The sequence below is a fragment of the Podarcis vaucheri genome (genome assembly GCF_965113315.1).
Source record: "Podarcis vaucheri genome assembly, chromosome: 10".
Classification (NCBI taxonomy): Eukaryota; Metazoa; Chordata; class Lepidosauria; order Squamata; family Lacertidae; genus Podarcis; species Podarcis vaucheri.
This window is the reverse complement of record NC_138748.1, coordinates 50,320,713-50,339,541: the sequence shown is the minus strand read 5'-3', so window position 1 is coordinate 50,339,541 and position 18,829 is coordinate 50,320,713. Positions and strand designations below refer to the sequence as shown.

Genomic DNA, 18,829 nt, shown 5'->3' with positions numbered 1-18,829 from the left:
TTCTGCAGATTGAACAGATCCAGGAAGGAACTCCCGGAATACTCAGAGTCACTTCTCACTCCACAGAAAACTCTTCTGAAATACTTCAAGGGGAATACAATACAGTAAGTAATTTGTGCTGGTCTTCTCTGTTGCAAATTTGGCTGTACGTTGAATGGCTTTGAGAGATTGTTTACGTGCTGAGTCAGATGCTCAGGTTTTCTCATCACATGAGCCACTAAAGCCACTTGGAAGTGCATGCTTGTGATTCTGTGGGGGAACACAGGTAGCTGTGAACTGGGCTGTACCTGGAGGGGTGTTTAGCTATTTACATGATTGCAGCTGCTGCAGAAGATGTTGGTACAGCTGTGGAATTAGCTGTTGATTGCGTCTAGGTACAGCTGGGTCCACACAGCCATTTCCCTATGGGATTGCAGTGCTGCAGCTTCTCATCCGTTGATGTTGCGCAAACCACCCCTCCATGAACAATTTTCACAATGAAATTTGTAGCATGGGGTCCTGGATTCTGATTGATCTTCTGGTTGTTATCCTAATGCAGTAATTAATATACTTTAAAAAACTAAAGACACCTAAGCTTGCAGGAGCAGCGGAGGCTGGTTCATAAGTGAGAATGAAGCACTGGCCCAGTAGCCTCAGTCTGCCCTCGCTTGACCTCCCCTTCCTGTGTTTACTAGCCCAGAGACTGACATTGGTTATCGACTGTTGCTGCTTCTATAGGCCCTATAGAACTCAGCAGGGAGGAGGTTGGGGCAAAAAGCATTAGTTACCACCACCTTCCATTGCCTCTGGTGCCACCTACTGTTGACCTCCCTGCCTTCTACTCAACCAGCTCCAATGGGCACCTGCTGTCACTGCCTGGGAGATATATGACTAACACAAACACTGACGTTCTGCAGGTGTTGCTGGCCATAGGGAGGGATGCTTGCACAAGAAAAATTGGCTTGGAGAAAGTTGGAGTGAAGATCAATGAAAAGTAAGGTTTAATCTCTTGACTGTCTAAGTACTGTGGCTATGTGTTGTTGTTTTTTTTACAACATCAATTGGATTGACTTAAAGCATTTATTTTTTTTGGGGGGGAGAGATAAATTTCCAATGCTGTTCTGTTGCAATAAGGAGAGCGCCGGTGCAGCATAATGGTTAGACTGTTGGACTATAACCTGGGGGAGCAGGGTTTGAATCCCCCCTCAGCCATGAAGCTCATTGGGGTGACCTTGGGCCAGTCACCATCTCTTAGCCTAACATACCTCATTGTGTTGTTGTGAGGGTGAAATGGGGAGGAGGAGGGGAACCATGTACACCACCTTGAACTCCTTGGAGGAAAAGGTATATAAATGTAATAAATAAATTAAACAAATAAATAAGGAAGATATTTTCCTGTAAGACCTATTGCAGTCGTTAAGAGTCGTCAACAGGCTCATCTCAGCTATCTGCCAATCTCCCATTCCCACCACCCTTCTGAGTAATACCCCTCCCCACCTTCTCACTATATAGGAGGATCTGGCAACTTCTGTTTCAGTGTATCTGAAGAAGTGTGCATGCACACGAAAGCTCATACCAAGAACTAACATAGTTGGTCTTTAAGGTGCTACTGGAAGGAATTTTTTTATTTTAAATAAATAAGGAGGAATTCTACCCTCTATTTCTGATATATGTCTATATCTCATTACTGAACATGCAAAGAGGGTGGACTTTTGCAGTAATTGGAATGTTAATGATTAGCAGCTCTGCAATCTAGGGTTCTGCATTATTTCGCTCTTGCCAGTTTCGTGGTCCAGATATTTTTTTTTTTAACTATTCATGTCAGTTACCACTGTGAACTATACCCTTTGTACTGTGTACGCTTTCCAGTTTGGTTGCATAATGGGGCTCCGTGTGTGTGTGTGTGTGTGTGTGTGTGTGAGAGAGAGAGAGAGAGAGAGAGAGAGAACTCAGGAATATCTGCTTTGCATGCAGAAGGTCCTTGGTGCAATCCCTGCCGTCTCCCAGGTAGGGCTGGGAGAGACTCTTGTCTGAAACCCTGGAGTTGCTGCCACTGCCAGTCATTGCAGACAATATTGAGTGAGAGAGACCATTAGCCTGACTTCAGTATATGTTGGTTTCCTGTGCTCCTATGTTTTTAGCAGTTATGCAAAGGTGGGGAGGCGGAATGTGAAAGGTGATGCTTCTCCTATCATAGCACTGCAATAAAAGGAAACGGGGGCTTTGCAAAATTCTCATTTCCATGCTGCTGTTAAAAGGCACTGAAGTACTGGATCCCTAGTGAGCTCTCCCTTTCAGCCCCACTCACCTCACAGAGTGTTTGTTGTGGGGGAGGAAGGGAAAGGAGAATGTTAGCCGCTTTGAGACTCCTTAAGGGGAGTGAAAGGCGGGATATCAAATCCAAACTCTTCTTCTTCTTCTTCTTCTTCTTCCTACCTACTTTGACAATAATCCCTGCATTTTGTGGTCTGGCAGCCCACATTCTGCCTGAATTTATGTGCAAATGGCTATGTAATTTGAATCCATTCCCATTTGGGTCCAAGCCTGTTCTCTGTGGACATGAAACATTGTTCTGAGGACACTGGGCTAAGTCTGCGAGATGCATCAGGTTTCGCCATCTGAATCACAAATCCTGCCACGGCCAAGATGAACACAGCATGGACTCTTGCCCTGGCATTGGAACAGTCTGAATTGTCCGAAGTTTGATTTGAAAGAAGGGATTCGCGACCTACAGGCCACTGAACCTCTCCTCTTTTCTCCCTCTCGTAGAACAGGAAAGATCCCTGTCAATGAGGAGGAGCAAACTAATGTGCCTTATATCTATGCCATTGGAGATGTGTTGGAAGGCAAGCTGGAGCTGACGCCAGTGGCAATCCATGCAGGGAGGCTGTTGGTACGGAGGCTTTACGGTGGCGCAAACACAAAGGTGAGCGAGAGGTTTATCATCATGCATTTTAAAGAAAACTAACCTCTCCCCACCCCACAGTCAGAATAATAACGCAAGCTGCCACCCCGTCTCCCCCCCCATGCACTCTTGTTTACATGATTGATAGTGCATTGGCCCAATGAGGGTCTGCGTTGTTATTCGTATGGGTTTTATTAGTCTTATGGAATTTTTAAAAACCTGTTGCAGACAAATGTGTTTTCCTCGCTTCCAGGGCACGTTCACCCACCATTAGCGGGGGCAGCAAAGGGGGAGCTTGTTGTGCACCTGGTTTCCTGGCAGCGAGTGTTGCTGCTGCTTACTGGAGGGGGGGGGCGAGGTGTGGGGAGCTCAGCTGATTGGCACCACTGCACCTGCACCATGTGCTGCCTTCCCCTCGCCTCCCTCCCCCTCCATCTCAGTAAAGCGGCAGCCCAGGTGAGCAGCACAGAAGCAACTTGTAAGCTCCACCCGCCTTTGCTGAAGCTACCCCAATGTTTTGTTACTGATGCCGCTGGAAGTGTGACACTCATATAAAAGCGCCTTTTCCTTGACAGTGTGACTACGTCAATGTTCCCACCACGGTATTCACTCCTCTGGAATACGGCGCCTGTGGTTACTCGGAAGAAAAAGCCATAGAGACATTTGGGGTGGACAACATTGAGGTGAGCCTAACAAGTCTGTATAAAAGATAGTATCAATATATTGTGTAACACAAGGCCGATCTTGTGCCCCTTTCTACTTCTAGATTAGTGTGTGTGTGTGTGTGTGTAGGACCATCATCTTGGATGCAGGTGGCGCTGTGGTTTAAACCACTGAGCCTCTTGGTCTTGCCGATCAGAAAGTCGGTGGTTTGAATCCCTGCGACAGGGTGAGCTCCTGTTGCTCTGTCCCAGCTTCTGCCAACCTAGCAGTTTGAAAGCACACCAGTGCAAGTAGATAAATAGGTACCACTGTGGTGGGAAGGTAAACGATGTTTCCGTGTGCTCTGGTTTCCATCACGGTGTCCCTTTATGCCAGAAGCGGTTTAGTCATGCTGGCCACATGACCTGGAAAGCTGTCTGTGGACAAACGCCGGCTCCCTTGGCCTGAAAAGCGAGATGAGCGCCGCAACCTCATAGTCACCTTTGACTGGACTTAACCATCCAGGGGTCCTTTACCTTTACCATTATCTGGTCCTTCTCAAGGTTGGCTACACAATCACATCATTCAGTTGCGTCACTTAGTCTGGTGCCAATAGCCATGAGCCTGTGTGGATGACAGGCCTGCATCTTTATAAACATCTGTGTGCCTGTGTCCAGGAATGCATCAGAGTAACATCTGTAGCTCAGTGGTACAACATCTGCCTTGTATGCAGAAGAGCCCAGGTTCAGTTCCCCCCATCTCTAGGTAAGGCTAGTCCAGGGGTTGTGAGTGTTCAGGGAGAGGTCCTATTCTGCCACTGTTGACATTCATCAGCTGGCTTCTCAGCGCCAAGTGTCTCTGGCCAGTTCCTGAGAGGGGCAAAGTGCCACACCTGTACCAAACTGAGCTCCTCATGCCTCACTCCCACTCTGGAAGTAGCAACGATGCTTAGCATTGGGAAGGTAGGTGAGTGCCATTGCCCTGCCTGCTCTTCCCATTCCCCTTGGACTGCTGCTGCATAATGCCTTTCAGAAACTAAAAAAGTCTCCACAAACACTTAAATGTCTCCATTGCTTTCCCAGGTTTACCACAGTTACTTCTGGCCACTTGAATGGACGGTCCCAGCCCGGGACAACAACAGATGCTATGCAAAGGTCATCTGCAATATTCCTGATCAGGTAACCATAGCATGCTACTATTTTTCAGAATCATCAGCATTTTACAGGAGCAAGGAGGTTTCTTTTTTTAAAAAAAGTGTTGATTTTGTATGCGTTGTAATACATTACAATATAATTTCCGACAAAACGGTGCTGGGAATGCTGACAGAATTTGTGTGAACTTCATGCATCTTAATTTGTAATGACACTTGGACTTGGGGATAAAGCGCTTCCCTTTCATTGCGGCAAACACGGATGTTATCTTGAAAGCACTGGTTGTTTTTAAAAACACCCACAAATCCAACTCTTAAATTATAGTGCCTTTGTAGCTGAATTAATAGCACCTTGGCTAGATGTTAACACTCATTAAGTGGCAGTCCTCTTTTATCTTTGCTCAAGATAATATCTGGTTAATAGTTGTTGATGCCTTAGTTTTCGTCTTGTAATAATGGCTGGAGTCCAAAGGATTGTGGGGAAAGCAGATGCTTGTGTTCTTATCTCAAGCTGCTTTTGAAACTGAGGGATGCCTCACAAGCAATTTCTGACAGGCCAGAGGAGCATATTGGTTAGGGGGGGGGGAGCAGAGTTCTTTTTTTTTATTTAAAAAAACAACCTCCTTTTTAGGCTCTAGATCCTAGCCATAGCCTTCATTTTGCTCATTTTAAACATGGGCTACAGTGAAAAACAAAAATGATATGTTTAGGCTTACGAGGTGAGGAACCTGTGGCTCTTAAGATGTTGCTGGACCACAACTCCCATCAGCCCTAGCCATACAGTCAGGGCCTGCTGGGAGTTGGGAGTCCAGCAACAACTGGAGGGTTACTGGTCCATGATTTTGTTCGTATGTGTCCATATCTAGTGTTGCTTTCAGAATGCAAAGCCGAGTACTCAGGGCTGGATTCAGTTAATGAGCCCTGTGCAAGGACTTCCACTAGCTCCCTTCCCCACAGTTGGCTTGGGGTAAAGTTGAGAGACTCCCCCAGAGCAGCGTGTAGGGAAAGGAGAGGTGGGGGAATCATTCCATCTGGCAAGCTGAAATGCTTGTGCTGGCAATTGCCATAGCGCTATGTAGAATCCCTTCCTCAGGCCCAACTGCTTGGGTTGAAAACTAGACAATAGATGCAGGCAGTACTAGAATTTCCCCTACACACATTGCCACAAGCCGTATCCAAGCATTCAAAAAGAGCACATGAGGGTTTAAGCTGGGGAAGGAGAACTCATGTTGTTGGGCATTTTCCCTTCACCCCTGGCCCTTCCTGTGCGCAGCAGGAAGTTCTGAAGGGAGCGTGTAAAGGTGAGGGTCCTACTCAAGAGGAGGCTCTTCCTTCTGGGAGGTTCAGGGGTGAAGCAGGGATGTGCAGGGGCACAGGACAAGAGGGTTGCTGCCATGAGTGCACCCCACTCCCTAGTTTAAGTTTAGTGTTACAGATCTGAGCCTGAGGCTCTCACATGCCCTCTTCCCGCTCCTTTCTTGATTAGGCAGAATGGGCTGTGTACAAATTGGCAAACCGTGGCTTGCCTCGACCCCCAGGGAAGTCAGGCAGGAAGGACTGTGCTAGACTGAAGGTCCAGTCTGTCTTGATCACATAACACCAAACCATAGGTTGATGCTTCATCCAAACCAGTGGATTTCAGGCTGGTCAGATCTCGTTTATCCTTCACTGGAACCAAAGAGCCAAGTGGAAAAACCAAAATGGTAGGATTAAAGAGCAGGATGTCTCTGAGCAGATGCTTAGCCTAAGGATTTTTCAGTAGCAGAACTGAACAGAACTTGTTTCTTTCACAAAAATCCATTCCTTGGTCACACCAACTAATGCACATAGATCATGATCTAAGTCACCACATTGTAGTTTTGGCAGTCAAATGGCTTTTGCTGTAGAATATTTTAACAGCAGTGAAAAAAATAGCTGAAGCCCCTGTTAATGGGTCCCCCCCCAATTAAATTTATTTTCCAATAGATATGTGTTAAAGTGGAAAGTTAAAACAGAACAAGCTACACACAAGCTTATTGTTGACATTTTTTGTATGCTTGAACCTCTGGATTTATAACAGTTGGATTATAATGTGTCTCTTAAGACAGGTATGAAAATACAAAAAAAAGGGGTTGAAACATATTTAATGCCAGTTCTCTCAGGTATTGGACAGTCTGAAGAAAGTAATTGTTTCAGGCCACAGCGAGTCAAGCTTTTGTTGTTCCTTTTTTCTGGGCATTCTGACAATTGATATCTCAAATGATAAAAGAGGGGTGTTCCTATATACTACAACTGCAGCAAGAATGCTGATTGCTAAAAACTGGAAGGGGGATAGGACACCAACGAAGGAAGAATGGCAAATCAAATTGTGTGAATATTTGGAATTAGCAAAAATGATAGAAGTAATTAGAAATCAACCAAACCCAAAGGTTTAAAAAGGAGTGGGACTGTTTTAAAGAGTACCTGGAAAAACATTGGTCTCAAGCAAAATCTTGGAAGTGTTTCGATTAAACTTTGCAAAGTAAATAACAGATAGCATATATTATGTAAGATAAGTGCAGTAAGGAAAACAACACAGTTACAAAGCTAAGGAAGAAATAAGAAGCCACAATAAGATGGAGGGAAGTCATGTGCGAAGAAATTTTGATTTATTTTGGTTTACGTTTGTGTATAAGATAGCATATTTTGAAGAACGAATGGAACAGTGTATTCAATTAATGTAAAAACTCAAAGAATATTTTTTTTAAAAAAGCTTTTGTTGTTCCCCTTGTTCCTTAGGAGCGTGTGATTGGCTTCCATGTGCTTGGTCCAAATGCAGGAGAAATAACCCAGGGATTTGCAGCGGCCATAAAATGTGGAATAACAAAAGAACAGTTGGACAGCACGATAGGAATCCATCCAGTCTGTGCAGAGGTGAGTATGTGGCATTGGTTTACAAAAAGCTGCCTCCTTTCCTAGGATTGCTGGAGTAATTTTGTTTTCAAGGCAACAGTTTTATGTACTCTTTCTGTATGAGCAGCTGCATTGAGATAGGAAGTACCATAGCTTTGTGGCAGGGCACAAGCGAAACAAACAAAAGGTCCCAGTTTCAGGTAGGGCTGGGAAAGATTCCATTTCTAAAACCCTGGAGAGCTGCAACACTGAGCCAGAATCTGCCGTATATTTTAGAAAGTTGGTTGTCCCTTAGTTATCTTTGTTTAGGTACAATTGGATGCCATTTTGAATCAAGATGGTGGACCGGACCTTTCAAAAATGTACTGATTTTTGGCGGGTGGTTCTTAGAATTCCCAAAGAACGCCAGGCACTCATAATCCGAATGGGTTGGATTGGATTGGAAGGGCCACAATATCAGGTGCAGAAGCACAATTGAGCTTTTTATGCCAGGGCAAGAACCGTTCAGCAGTGAGGCAAGGACTTTCCTTCAGTGCTCCAGCTTTAGAAATAACTTGCAGTATTTCCTTTCACATTTGTACACCCTGACTTTTCTCTCTCATAACCCGCTGTATCTAAAAATCTAAAAACAACACAATGGGGGAGAGAGAGAGCTACAAAATGTGCAGAGGAAGCTGTTCTAATATATCACTATAATCATCCTCATAATACGTTGAGCAAGCCACAAAAATTAAAGGACGAAAGGTTTCACGAAAATGATTGCAGTTTCTATTAAAATAATAATAATAGGAGCATAGGAAGCTGCTTTGTGCTGAGTCAGACTGCTGGCCCATCTAGTTCATTATTGTCTGCACTGGCCAGGGGCAGAGTTTCTGGCATCCTTTTCTCCCACGCCTGCCTGGCGATGTAGGGGATGGAGACTGGAGACTTGCGCATGCAAAGCACATAGCCTACCGCTAAGCTACGGCCCATTCAACAACAGCAATATAAATAATAATAATAATGGAATTTTAAAAACTGATTGAGTTTGGATTTTTTTTTTCTGTTTCAAAGGGTGGATGCATTCATGATTCTCCTTGCATACAGAGCATTTTCAGCCGGCTGAAGATTGAGATCCTTGCTTTTTTTCTGCAGGAGCTTCAGGCTTATTTGCATGGCTAACATGTACAGGCGCTCTGTTCTGCTCTCAATTTATTCCCCCTTAGAGATGACTTTGATGCTAGCTAATTACTGTTGCTTTGAACCATTTAGACTGGAGTGGATTTGATTTCCTGTAATCCTCCTACCTAGACTTATATGTCTGCAAAACAAAGCTAGCAGTTGTCTGATAAACCTCAACTAAAGGCAGCTTACCACGTTTCCTGTAATTTGCTTTTCGATTTGCTCTCTAAACTAGGAGCTAAAACTCATCCGAAGGGAAGGGCAAAAGTCTTAAGATGGCACCTGTGAAGGCCAATAGTAGCCAGCAGAGAGCTGCCATGACTCAGACCATGGAGGAAGTCTGGGCCTCCAGATGTTGCTGGACTATAACTCCCATCATCCCTGGTTTTGCCAGAGCTGATGGAAGCTGTAGTTCAGCAACATCTGGAGAACCAAAGGCTCCTTACACCTGCTTTAACTAGAAATATAGTTATTACTCAGGCACAGTTCCCATTAATTTCAATTGAGCCTATTCAGGAGTCTTCCTTTTCTGTCTCTGGTAGATCTTCATCGTCCTAGAGGGCAAATAATCTCTGAGCCGCAGACTCATATCTGCTCAATAATTATCTGCAGGCAGTGCAATAAAACGTCTGCCTCCCCCCCTTCACTTCCTGCAGAACGATAAGAGGCACTTGTGGTGGGAAGCCACGTGACTTCCCCTTCATTTCTTTCAATTTGCAGGGTCTGAAGCCTTGAAAGAGGGCAAGAAAATGGGACTGCTGTGATGCAAGAGCATCCAGTGTAATTTTAACGGCTCTTCCAATAATGGAGGGTAGAAAAAGTTCTGCATGGTAGGGTGTCATTCCCATCCCCAAACATCTGGTGCAGCTTTATAATGCACACTAATAAAGAAGTCTAGAATTTAGAAGAGCCCAGCTTGGATCAGCTCAAAGGGCCATCTAACCCACATCCTGTCCTCCCAGTGGCCAGCCATGCCTAATGGAGGCCTGAAGGCAGCATATCAATGCAGCGGTCCCCTTCCCTCTTGTGATTCACATCCACTGAGTTGTTAGCAGTGGTTCTCCAAGACCGCACATCCTAGAGTCAGCCAATGGCAGAGGGTAGCCCTGAGTTTTGACGTGAACATAAAAGTCCTCTCCGACATGATCCAATTGTTTTATTCCCCCCGTCCTCCTTTGTTTTATAGATATTCACCACGTTATCCGTGACGAAGAGGTCAGGTGGAGATATCACCCAATCCGGATGCTGAGGTTAAGCCCCCCCACTGTTCCCTCATTGCCAGAGACTGGCGTTCGTCACCGTTGCTAACTCCCGAAGGGCCAAGCAAAGCAGCCTAGGAAGCAAGAACCAGCCAATGCGTCCATTACCTCTCCGCCCCTGTCGATGGGGCGAGTGAAGAACTGCTTAGTTCCTGGCGGTGACTGAATGTTATGGCAACGGATCCAACAGTGGGCTGGGCTCCCATATCAAGCTGCTGCTTGGCAAGGCATTGCGCAAGATGCTTCCATGAAGTCGCAGCCTAAAACCAGCCTTTTCTGGTAGGCAGTGATGGAAAGTTTGCTGGCACAGCTTGAGACTTTTCCTCTCCTGGAATGAAGGCGTTCCTCCCATTTGTTTCCCCACTTCCTCAGATCGTTGCTATGAAATAGCCCAAGAGTTGCAGCATGTAGCAGCCTCATTGCAAGCCCCCTTCTGTAGGGGGTGCACGCAATGCGTCATCTCTCCAGACTTGTACAGAAATGAGCAACCAAGCCTGTGAAGGATTTTTTAGTGCACCGTTCTAAGAAGCAACTTATTTTCACTTATCTTCCTTTATTCTTTTTACCCAGAGCTGCAGATTGGTGTGGCTCCCCTAAGCCCATAGATCAAAGATTAAATACTCCCATCACTGATAGGTTAGATTACTGCAATGAGCTCTATGTAGGACTGCCTCTGATGCCAGTTCAGAAACTTCAGCTGGTGCAGAATTCAGTGGCCAGGTTACTCACCGGGGCAAGACGGTTTGAGCATATTACACCCATCCAGGCCCAATTCTAAATGCTGGTTTTAACCAATATGGTTAAATGGCTTAGGGCCGCAATACCTCAAGGATTGCATCTCCCCATACGAACTGACCCGGACCCTGAAATCATCATATGAGGCCTTCCTTCATGAGAGATCTGGAGGGTGGCAACACGAGAGGCCTTTTCTGGGATGGCTCCCCATTTGTGGACTCACCTGGCGCCTTTGTTACATAACTTTAGGTGCCTGGCAAAAATATAACTAAGCCTTTCACTATGGCCATTTAAAGTTTGTGAGAAAGAGGTGTTATTGGCTTGTTTTGGTTTTATGATGTCAGCTACATTGTTGAATTCCTTCTCAAGTGAAATCCCTCCTTTTCATACAGCTAACTCTGTTTGTTTGTATATAATGGATCATAAACAAAATCTATTTGGATCATAAATTCTATTTTGAGATACCCTATAACTGTTTTCTTGAATACTGCCACTGTTGTTGATAAAACTTTGTGTACTTCATGTGTACTTAACGAAAGCAAAAAGTAAAACTGTCTTTTAGAAATGGGCACGATCTTTTAAAATCTACTTCATTGCACCAGCTTGTTCAGATAGTGACTCTCCTGTACCTGTGATTTGGAGAAGTTGTGGGATCTGTGGTGCGATAGCCCTATGGGAGCAGCTGTGCAAAATGCACAACATAAAGGACCCAGATTCATGTTACCCTCCGAATGAGAAGGAGCATGCATTTGTGTGCCTTGCAGTCTCTAGGTTAGAGAGCACACTCCTATAAGGACATAAGCAGAGCTCTGCTGCATCAGCCCAGAGACCCACCTAATTCAGCGCCCTGAATCTCACAGAGAGCAGCCAGATATCTGTGGGAAGCCTGCAAGCACAACCCGAGGGCAACAACACTCTTCCCACATGAGATTTCCAGCAACGGGGATACAGAGGCATGCTACTTCCGACAGTGGAGCTAGAACGTAGCCATCATGATTCGTAGCCACTGATCCCCTTATCCTCCAGACAGGTTGAGCAGCAAGAGAAGTTTATAAGACTACTGTATAGGTCCTGCCTTAATGCTGTGCTCCTGGAGAGAAGAGTGGAGCAAAACCTATTACAATCTTCCATGGGCAGCTGTTGTTACAGCTTCATACTGAAGTTTCCTGATGTTAAATGGAAAGGGGTTGGGAACTGTCCTCTACTTGAGGGCTATGGCTATTAGCCATGTACCCTAATCCATCTGCGGGCCAATTACTTGTGCACAAACCTTTCTTAGCTGGTGGAAGAACCATGTAAAAAGTTGCTCACTGGACCAGTCCAGTCCCACTGCTAGACTTGCACCCACAAAGACCTAGTCAGAAAACTGGCAATAGCACAAATTGGTGGTGTCGGGGATTATTTGACCAGGGATGGATACTCACTCACTCACTGCTGTATCCAAAACAGCACACTAATGCAAAAAGCACATTATCGGGCTAGGTATTGATCTAACAAGGTACAGCTTGCGTGCTTAGTGATCTGGATTCCCCCCGCCCCGGCTCTAAGCAAGCCAGACCTTGCTTCCCCTTGCAAGAGGAGTGGTATAGCAACAGCCTCTGCCACAAAGGCAGGACATGTAAATCATGGATTAGCTACAGATCCTAACGCATTTGGCAGCTGCAGCTTACAAGCAGTTCCATTCTGAGACTATCTCTTTTAACAGCTTTTCCGGTAATCAATCGATTTGGCTGAGCTGCAGATTTTGTAGGCAGATTTTGTAAATACAGGATACAGCAAATAACTTATAGATTGACTGACATAGTTATTTACACAAACAAACTCTTTTAAGCCTTCATTGTGCACATTGGGTTTGCTGGAGCTCAGGGACAACGTTCGCAATCCTATGTATAATTGAGCTGGGTGTGAGTCCATTGAGTTCAATTGGACTCAGATTGTGTATGCACAGGCTGAGCTCAAAACGGGAGCTTTGTAGATGAGCCCTTAGATACAAGTTTCAAGAAATCTACGAGTATTTTTGTAAGCTGTTTAGTTAGACTTCTTTTTTTAAAAAAAAAGAATTAAGTGGCATATAAATGATGTTAAACGAAATAATAAAAGAGCCTTAACCGACCAAGCACTACTTGCCCACAATCACTCTGTAATGAGGATTGTGTAATTATATGATGTAATAGGCCCAGGCCGTGGTAAGTTTAGTTATCCACAGATACTTGCTATTTATTTACTGCATCAAATCCCACCTTTTTCTTCCAAGTTGCTCAAGGTGGCATATGGTTAATCCTCACAAAAAAACTCTGAGGTAGGTTAGGGTGAGAAGCATAGAGAAATCTGTGGAGGAGAAATTGAATCAGCGGCAGCTCCGTGATGTCTATAGTCTCCTGCTGGGATTTGAAGACTAGTTGTTGGGAGCAGCCATGGGGAAACGCTTTTGCGCTCAGCCTGCTTTTGAGAAAGAAGATGCTGTTCTAGACAGGCCTTTTGCTTGATCCAGAAGCTCTGCTCTTCGGTCCGCAGGTGTACAAGAGGGAATTTCAGGAATTACAAGCAAAGGAGGTTTTGGCTAAACATCAGAAGAACTTTCTGACGGCAAGAGCTGTTTGACAGTGGAACGGACTCCCTCAGGAGGTTGTGGACTCTCCTTCTTTGGAGGTTTTTAAGCAGAGGTTGGATGGCCATCTGTCATGGATGCTTTAGTTGAGATTCCTGCATTGTGGGGATTAGGACTTCGATTACCCCTTTTGACTCTGCAATTCTGTGATTCTTGACGCTACATGTAAGGCTGTCCCAGCTGAAATTTCCCCTCTCCCCCACCTTTTTAGCGTACATGACCTGTTCTCTCCTTTACCTCTCTATTCCATATGGTAGAGACAAGTGCTTGGGGATTATGATGGTGCATATGCAACATACCTTTATGCTCTATAAGTGTTAAATACATAGATGCTTCTTTAATTCACTGGAAAATGTAAACCACTTGCATTTTCAGACTGAATTAACTGAATTTAAATATAATAGAAGTAGCATATTTGGAGAATTCCAAATATTACTATTTCTAAAAGGGATTTAAAAATTTGCTGTGTGTTTTGTGAGTGAAGGCACAGCACTACCCTTCACTTCAAACAATTGTTTTCTTGCCTGCCAAAAGAGAGACTTGATAGCAAATCAAATGTGAGGCGCCAGATGTAATAAATTAAATGGCATTTGCATTCTGCCCCTGCTCTGCTCTTGATTTTATTAGATATTAACATGTTAAAAAAATTTCCCCAATGAATGCAAGCCAGATTTCTCCGAAGATATTTCATGTCGCATTTATGGCAATTCAGCAATTTTAGCAAGCTCCGCAAGTCAATTAGGAGTCTTTGTTGTTATCTGGCCAGATTCACGTTTTGCAAGATTAATTCTAAGCCACTCATCATTAGCAGTTGTGAGCGTGACCTCTTTGGTCAGTCTGCCGCCTGTATGTGAAATGTGATCTGCTACTAGTAGCTATTACGAATGCATGTCTTTCTCATTCTTCTGTCTGATTGAAATACTCAGTGGCTTTCCACTGTCCAGTCTAAAACTTGCCATGAGAAGTAGCTGTGACCATACAAGCAAAATGAGATGTAGTGCGATATTTTGAAGAACAGGAGCTCATCATGACAGCCCCATAGCTATGCCCCAAAGATAATAAAAACTGCAGGCAGCTGTCTTGGCATAATACCCCGTTTATTAGGTTTATCACGACTGCAATCCTATGCATGGTTTCCTGAGGTAATCTCCATTGAACTAACTGGTGCTTGTTTATGACTGCCCAGGTTCAACTTCTTCAGTGCTTTGTCCACGTCTAATCTTGCCCCTTTCTAACATTTATTGGTGTGTGTTTGTAAATTACCAATGAATAAAATAAAAAATCAGGTTTAAAGGGTTTTCTCAGGGTGGTGGAAGGCATGTGTGCTGTGTCCCGTTGGTTTAGTGGTGGTAGGACTCTCCCTTCTTCTGACAGGAAATGCTCTGTGCGTGAGGGTACAAAAATGGGGAGCCAAGGAGGGTTAGTTTTGAGGGAAATGTCCCCATTTGCATCTTAAGGAATGTTGGAGGGTATGTGCCCATCCGTTTTCCTATTCTGCCTTTTACAGTAGAGCAGATGTTTCACATGCAGAAATCCCCTGGTTCAATCCCTGGCATTTATAGTTAGGAGAATCTCAAGCAAGACTTCTCTATCTGAGACCTGGGGAAGTTGCCGCCACTCAGTATACGCCAGGGGTCCCCAAACTAAGGCCCGCGAGCCGGATAAGGCCCGAGGGACTCCTTTATCCAGCCCGTGGCAACACCCACTGCCGCCACCCGCTCTTTCTGGTGCTGCGCTGTGGGGCTGCCCACTTCCGGGTCGGAGGAGCACCGGAAATAGTTTGTGTGCATGCGTAAGCGTTATTTCCAGTGCACATCCGGGTCGGAGGTGGCCCGTGCACATGCGCAGAAGCTATTCTGGGTGCTCCTCCGAACTGGAAGTGCACTGGAAATAGTGGGTGCACACACGTATGGGCACGCACTCCCCCGCCCTCCAGCCCGCCGTGCAATCGGCACTGGAGACACTGGCCCGAAGCACGGTAAGTTTGCTGACCCCTGGTATATGCCATTCTGGGTTAGAAGATAGTGCAATGGCTTGGCTCTGTATGCCAAAGCCTCATAAGTGTAATTTGGGGAGAGGGATAGTACAAGGTGCAACTCAAGAAACCAGATTTGGCCCAGAATGATCAGTGGTTTCCCTTGTACAGTATGATCAAGAGAGGAAGACTGGATGGCCTCATCTCAGCACTGAGGATTAGATGTCTCTTGGTTCCTTCTTTCTCTATAATTATTGGGTGGATCTGCTGGGTCAGCACAGCACGGAAGGTCTGCATTTAGGATGGCAGGTACGTCCTCCAAAACTATCCCACCTGGAATGCAGAGTCTATTGCAAACTGAGCAAAGGAACAGCATGTAGCCTGTATTTGATTATTTTTACTAGCAAATCTTTCCATTGAGGCAAACACTTTTTTATAGTTTTTTGCACAAAGTAACTGTACCTGCTTCTTATTTAACACACAAGAACATATGACATGGATTTCGTATTAATAGCAGTCATAGTAATATTTCTTACTGCCCTTCACCAGAGGTCCCAGGGTCAACTACAACAATAGAATATTAAAATCAGTTAAAATAGATTACAGTCAAGAGATAGATCCTAAATGTATAGGGTTGGATTCAACTAACTCAGTGTGCTAGCAGAAGCCAGAACAAGGGTTCCTTCTTTCCCCTTTCCTCTCTGCGTGGCCCTCCAAGCCTCCCCCAGCTCTACAGATGTTTGATTCAAATATTTCTCCCTCTTAACGCCATTGGTAAGGTGAGGCTGTAGCTGCAATCCTGCTACTCACCTGGGAGTAATCCCAATGGAACTCAGTGGAATTTAAATCTGAGATACTATCCCAGTTCTTTTCAGGCAGACGTAATTCAGTCTTGCCTAACCACCCCGTTTCCCTTTTAATTTCCCTTTGAAATCATCCCTTCCAAACTACCTAGTCCCCTTTTCTCTCACTTGGGCACAGGTGAAAGATATGGTAGAGAAACAAAACAAAACAGTTGCTGCACTCAGGCAAGCATATCTCAATTTAAAAAGATATGAATGAACCCTTTGCCCTTCCCGCAACACCTCTTCACTCCTTGAAGACACAAGCAAATAAACCAGGAAGCCTTCAATTAACCATAGTTTCCTGTTTCATCTGAACTGGGAAACTATGGTTACTAGCTTTGGAACAAACCATAATGTTAAGCCATGATATGAAGTTGTTTGATCCTGGAATACTCCAAAACTGGTAATCATAGCTTCCCAGTTCAAATGAATCAAGAAACTATACCCCTGCAACCCCACAAAGGGCTGCTGAGCCTCAGTCACATTTTAATTTCCCACAATGCCCCCAACACAGTATCACCCCAAGACAATGCAGCTACAGTCCACCACAGCTACAGCTGGCCCACCAGTGGCCTAACAGAAATTTTAATGGCTATTACGAACAGTTTTAGATATAGAAATACTTAAACAACATACATTTAAAGTAGCATACTGTGCAACACTTTCAGGAAAGAAAGCCCCCCTATTAGTATTCAAAATGTAAACAGAATGCATTATTATTCATCGTGAAAAATGCTATTCCTAGGCTGATCTGTTGACAGTTGCATATCAAGAATTGGTGTTCTGGTATGCTAATTATTCCAAAAGTATTAAAGCTAGGCTGCCCTTTGTGTTTCTCTTACATTTGCAAAAATCCAGGGTGTGTCAGGATGTGTCATCAGTCTGATTTTATTGCTCTGTGGTTATGTTCTAGGCTATGATCATGCGTTTTCCATGCAAGCAGGAAAAAAATTGCTTTGCAAATGCAGCCAGCAAGCTATGTTCTCTGTTCTAGTTTGTTTATTTTTTAACTTAAAAAAAATTTAAAACCCTGTGAGAGAGACAAGAAATGATGAAAAGGACAGGAAATTCAGACTGCTGAATGCTTGCTTGCCCTGGAGAATGGGAAAGACAGGTTATGAAGCAATATTATGAGTCAAGGACACTGCTCAAGAACACTGTGATCCAAACCTCATTCCATAAATTATTTCATTCCTGGATTTAAAAAGACAGGGATTAATTAAACATTATAACGGGCACATGGGACATACCTGGAGGCAGACACTGTTCTTGGCACGCTGCCTACACACACACACACACACACACACACACACACACACACTGACACACCTTTTCTTTTTCACTCTGTGCAAACACTATTGGTATTTGTCCATTTTGGGATGGCAGAGTCAGTAAGTATGGGAACTTCTGCACAGTTGGCGGTGGCGGGGTGTGTGTGTGTGTGTGTGTTTATAATAATTCTTGCTGGATCACACCAAATTTCAGCACCCTGCTTCTCACAGCAGCCAAATGCATTTGGGAATCTCACAAGTGGGGCATAAGGGCAATAGCCTTGTTTTGTTTTTGCTCCCCAGCAAGTGGTGTTCAGAGACATTCTGCCATATATATAGCCGTCATGGCTAGTAAGCACTGCCAAACCTATTCTCCATTCATTTGTCTGAATTGGAGATGAGGAAATTGTGGTCCTCCAAATGTATCTCTCCTCATTGCTGACCGTTGGCCAAGCTGGCTGGGGCGATGGGGGTTGGACTCTATCGACATCTGGAGGAACCCCCCAATGCACACCAAATTAAAGTGGTCCTCACTACCTCTTGTGCCAATGAAGTCACAATTGTGACAAGATTAGCATACCCCAACAAAGGAAAGATAATGGTGAGAATCTAGATTTGATAGCTTTTGAGACTATGCATGATACAACTACAGCGGTACCTCGGGTTAAGTACTTAATTCGTTCCGGAGATCCATTCTTAACCTGAAACTGTTCTTAACCTGAAGCACCACTTTAGCTAATGGGGCCTCCTGCTGCCGCTGCACCGCCACTGCACGATTTCTGTTCTCATCCTGAAGCAAAGTTCTTAACCCGAGGTAATATTTCTGGGTTAGCGGAGTCTGTAACCTGAAGCGTATGTAACCTGAAGCGTATGTAACCCGAGGTACCACTGTACTCGTTTTATGAGAACCAATGCCAGTTTTCCCACTATTGGGTGATGTACTGCATTTCTATCTAAACGATAGTGATTTATTTCTAAATCTGTGTTCACACCTATAAATTAGAATATGAAAATTCTTTGAAAATCGGTGTCCCCCTTTGATCACTTTTTTGTGGGTACTGCACTTCCTTTCCTTTTCTTATGATGCATAAGCAGCCACCTTAGATGGCAAGGACTGAGCCTGTATGCAGAACAGACTGAGCTGTAGCTCCCACCCACACTGGGATGTCTTTTTCCACCCCCGCCGAAAAAAAAAATAGTAATGGGGAAAGAGGGGATACGAATTAGCTCAAACTTTGTTTCCAGTTTTTTTGATTAAAAATGGTTTGGAAACAATTTTTTCAGACAAAAGTCATTTGGATATTTTTTTTCTTAAAAAGCATTGCTAATTTAGAAGAAGGTGCATAAAGCAATTCCCAAGCAAGACTCATTTGTACCTTCTAATTTGTGAAGGCTACGACACCAATGCGTTCAACTTTATTGTCTCCT

General features: G+C 44.4%; 2 protein-coding genes across 2 annotated transcripts in view; both read left to right on the top strand.

The window, feature by feature from the left end:
* TXNRD1 (thioredoxin reductase 1) overlaps positions 1–11,271 on the top strand; it is a 28,927-nt gene extending 17,656 nt beyond the window's left edge. Inside the window, exons 8-14 of the mRNA XM_082240548.1 lie at positions 9–104; positions 897–973; positions 2,749–2,905; positions 3,460–3,567; positions 4,609–4,704; positions 7,434–7,568; positions 9,895–11,271. Coding sequence (XP_082096674.1) covers positions 9–104; positions 897–973; positions 2,749–2,905; positions 3,460–3,567; positions 4,609–4,704; positions 7,434–7,568; positions 9,895–9,957 — 732 coding nt within the window. The 3' untranslated portion in view covers positions 9,958–11,271. The remainder of the gene's footprint in view (positions 1–8; positions 105–896; positions 974–2,748; positions 2,906–3,459; positions 3,568–4,608; positions 4,705–7,433; positions 7,569–9,894) is intronic.
* A 3,870-nt stretch (positions 11,272–15,141) lies between these two features.
* Positions 15,142–18,829, top strand: part of CHST11 (carbohydrate sulfotransferase 11) — a 223,360-nt gene continuing 219,672 nt past the window's right edge. The window contains exon 1 of the mRNA XM_082240624.1: positions 15,142–15,288. The gene's annotated coding sequence lies outside the window, so the exon portion shown is untranslated. The remainder of the gene's footprint in view (positions 15,289–18,829) is intronic.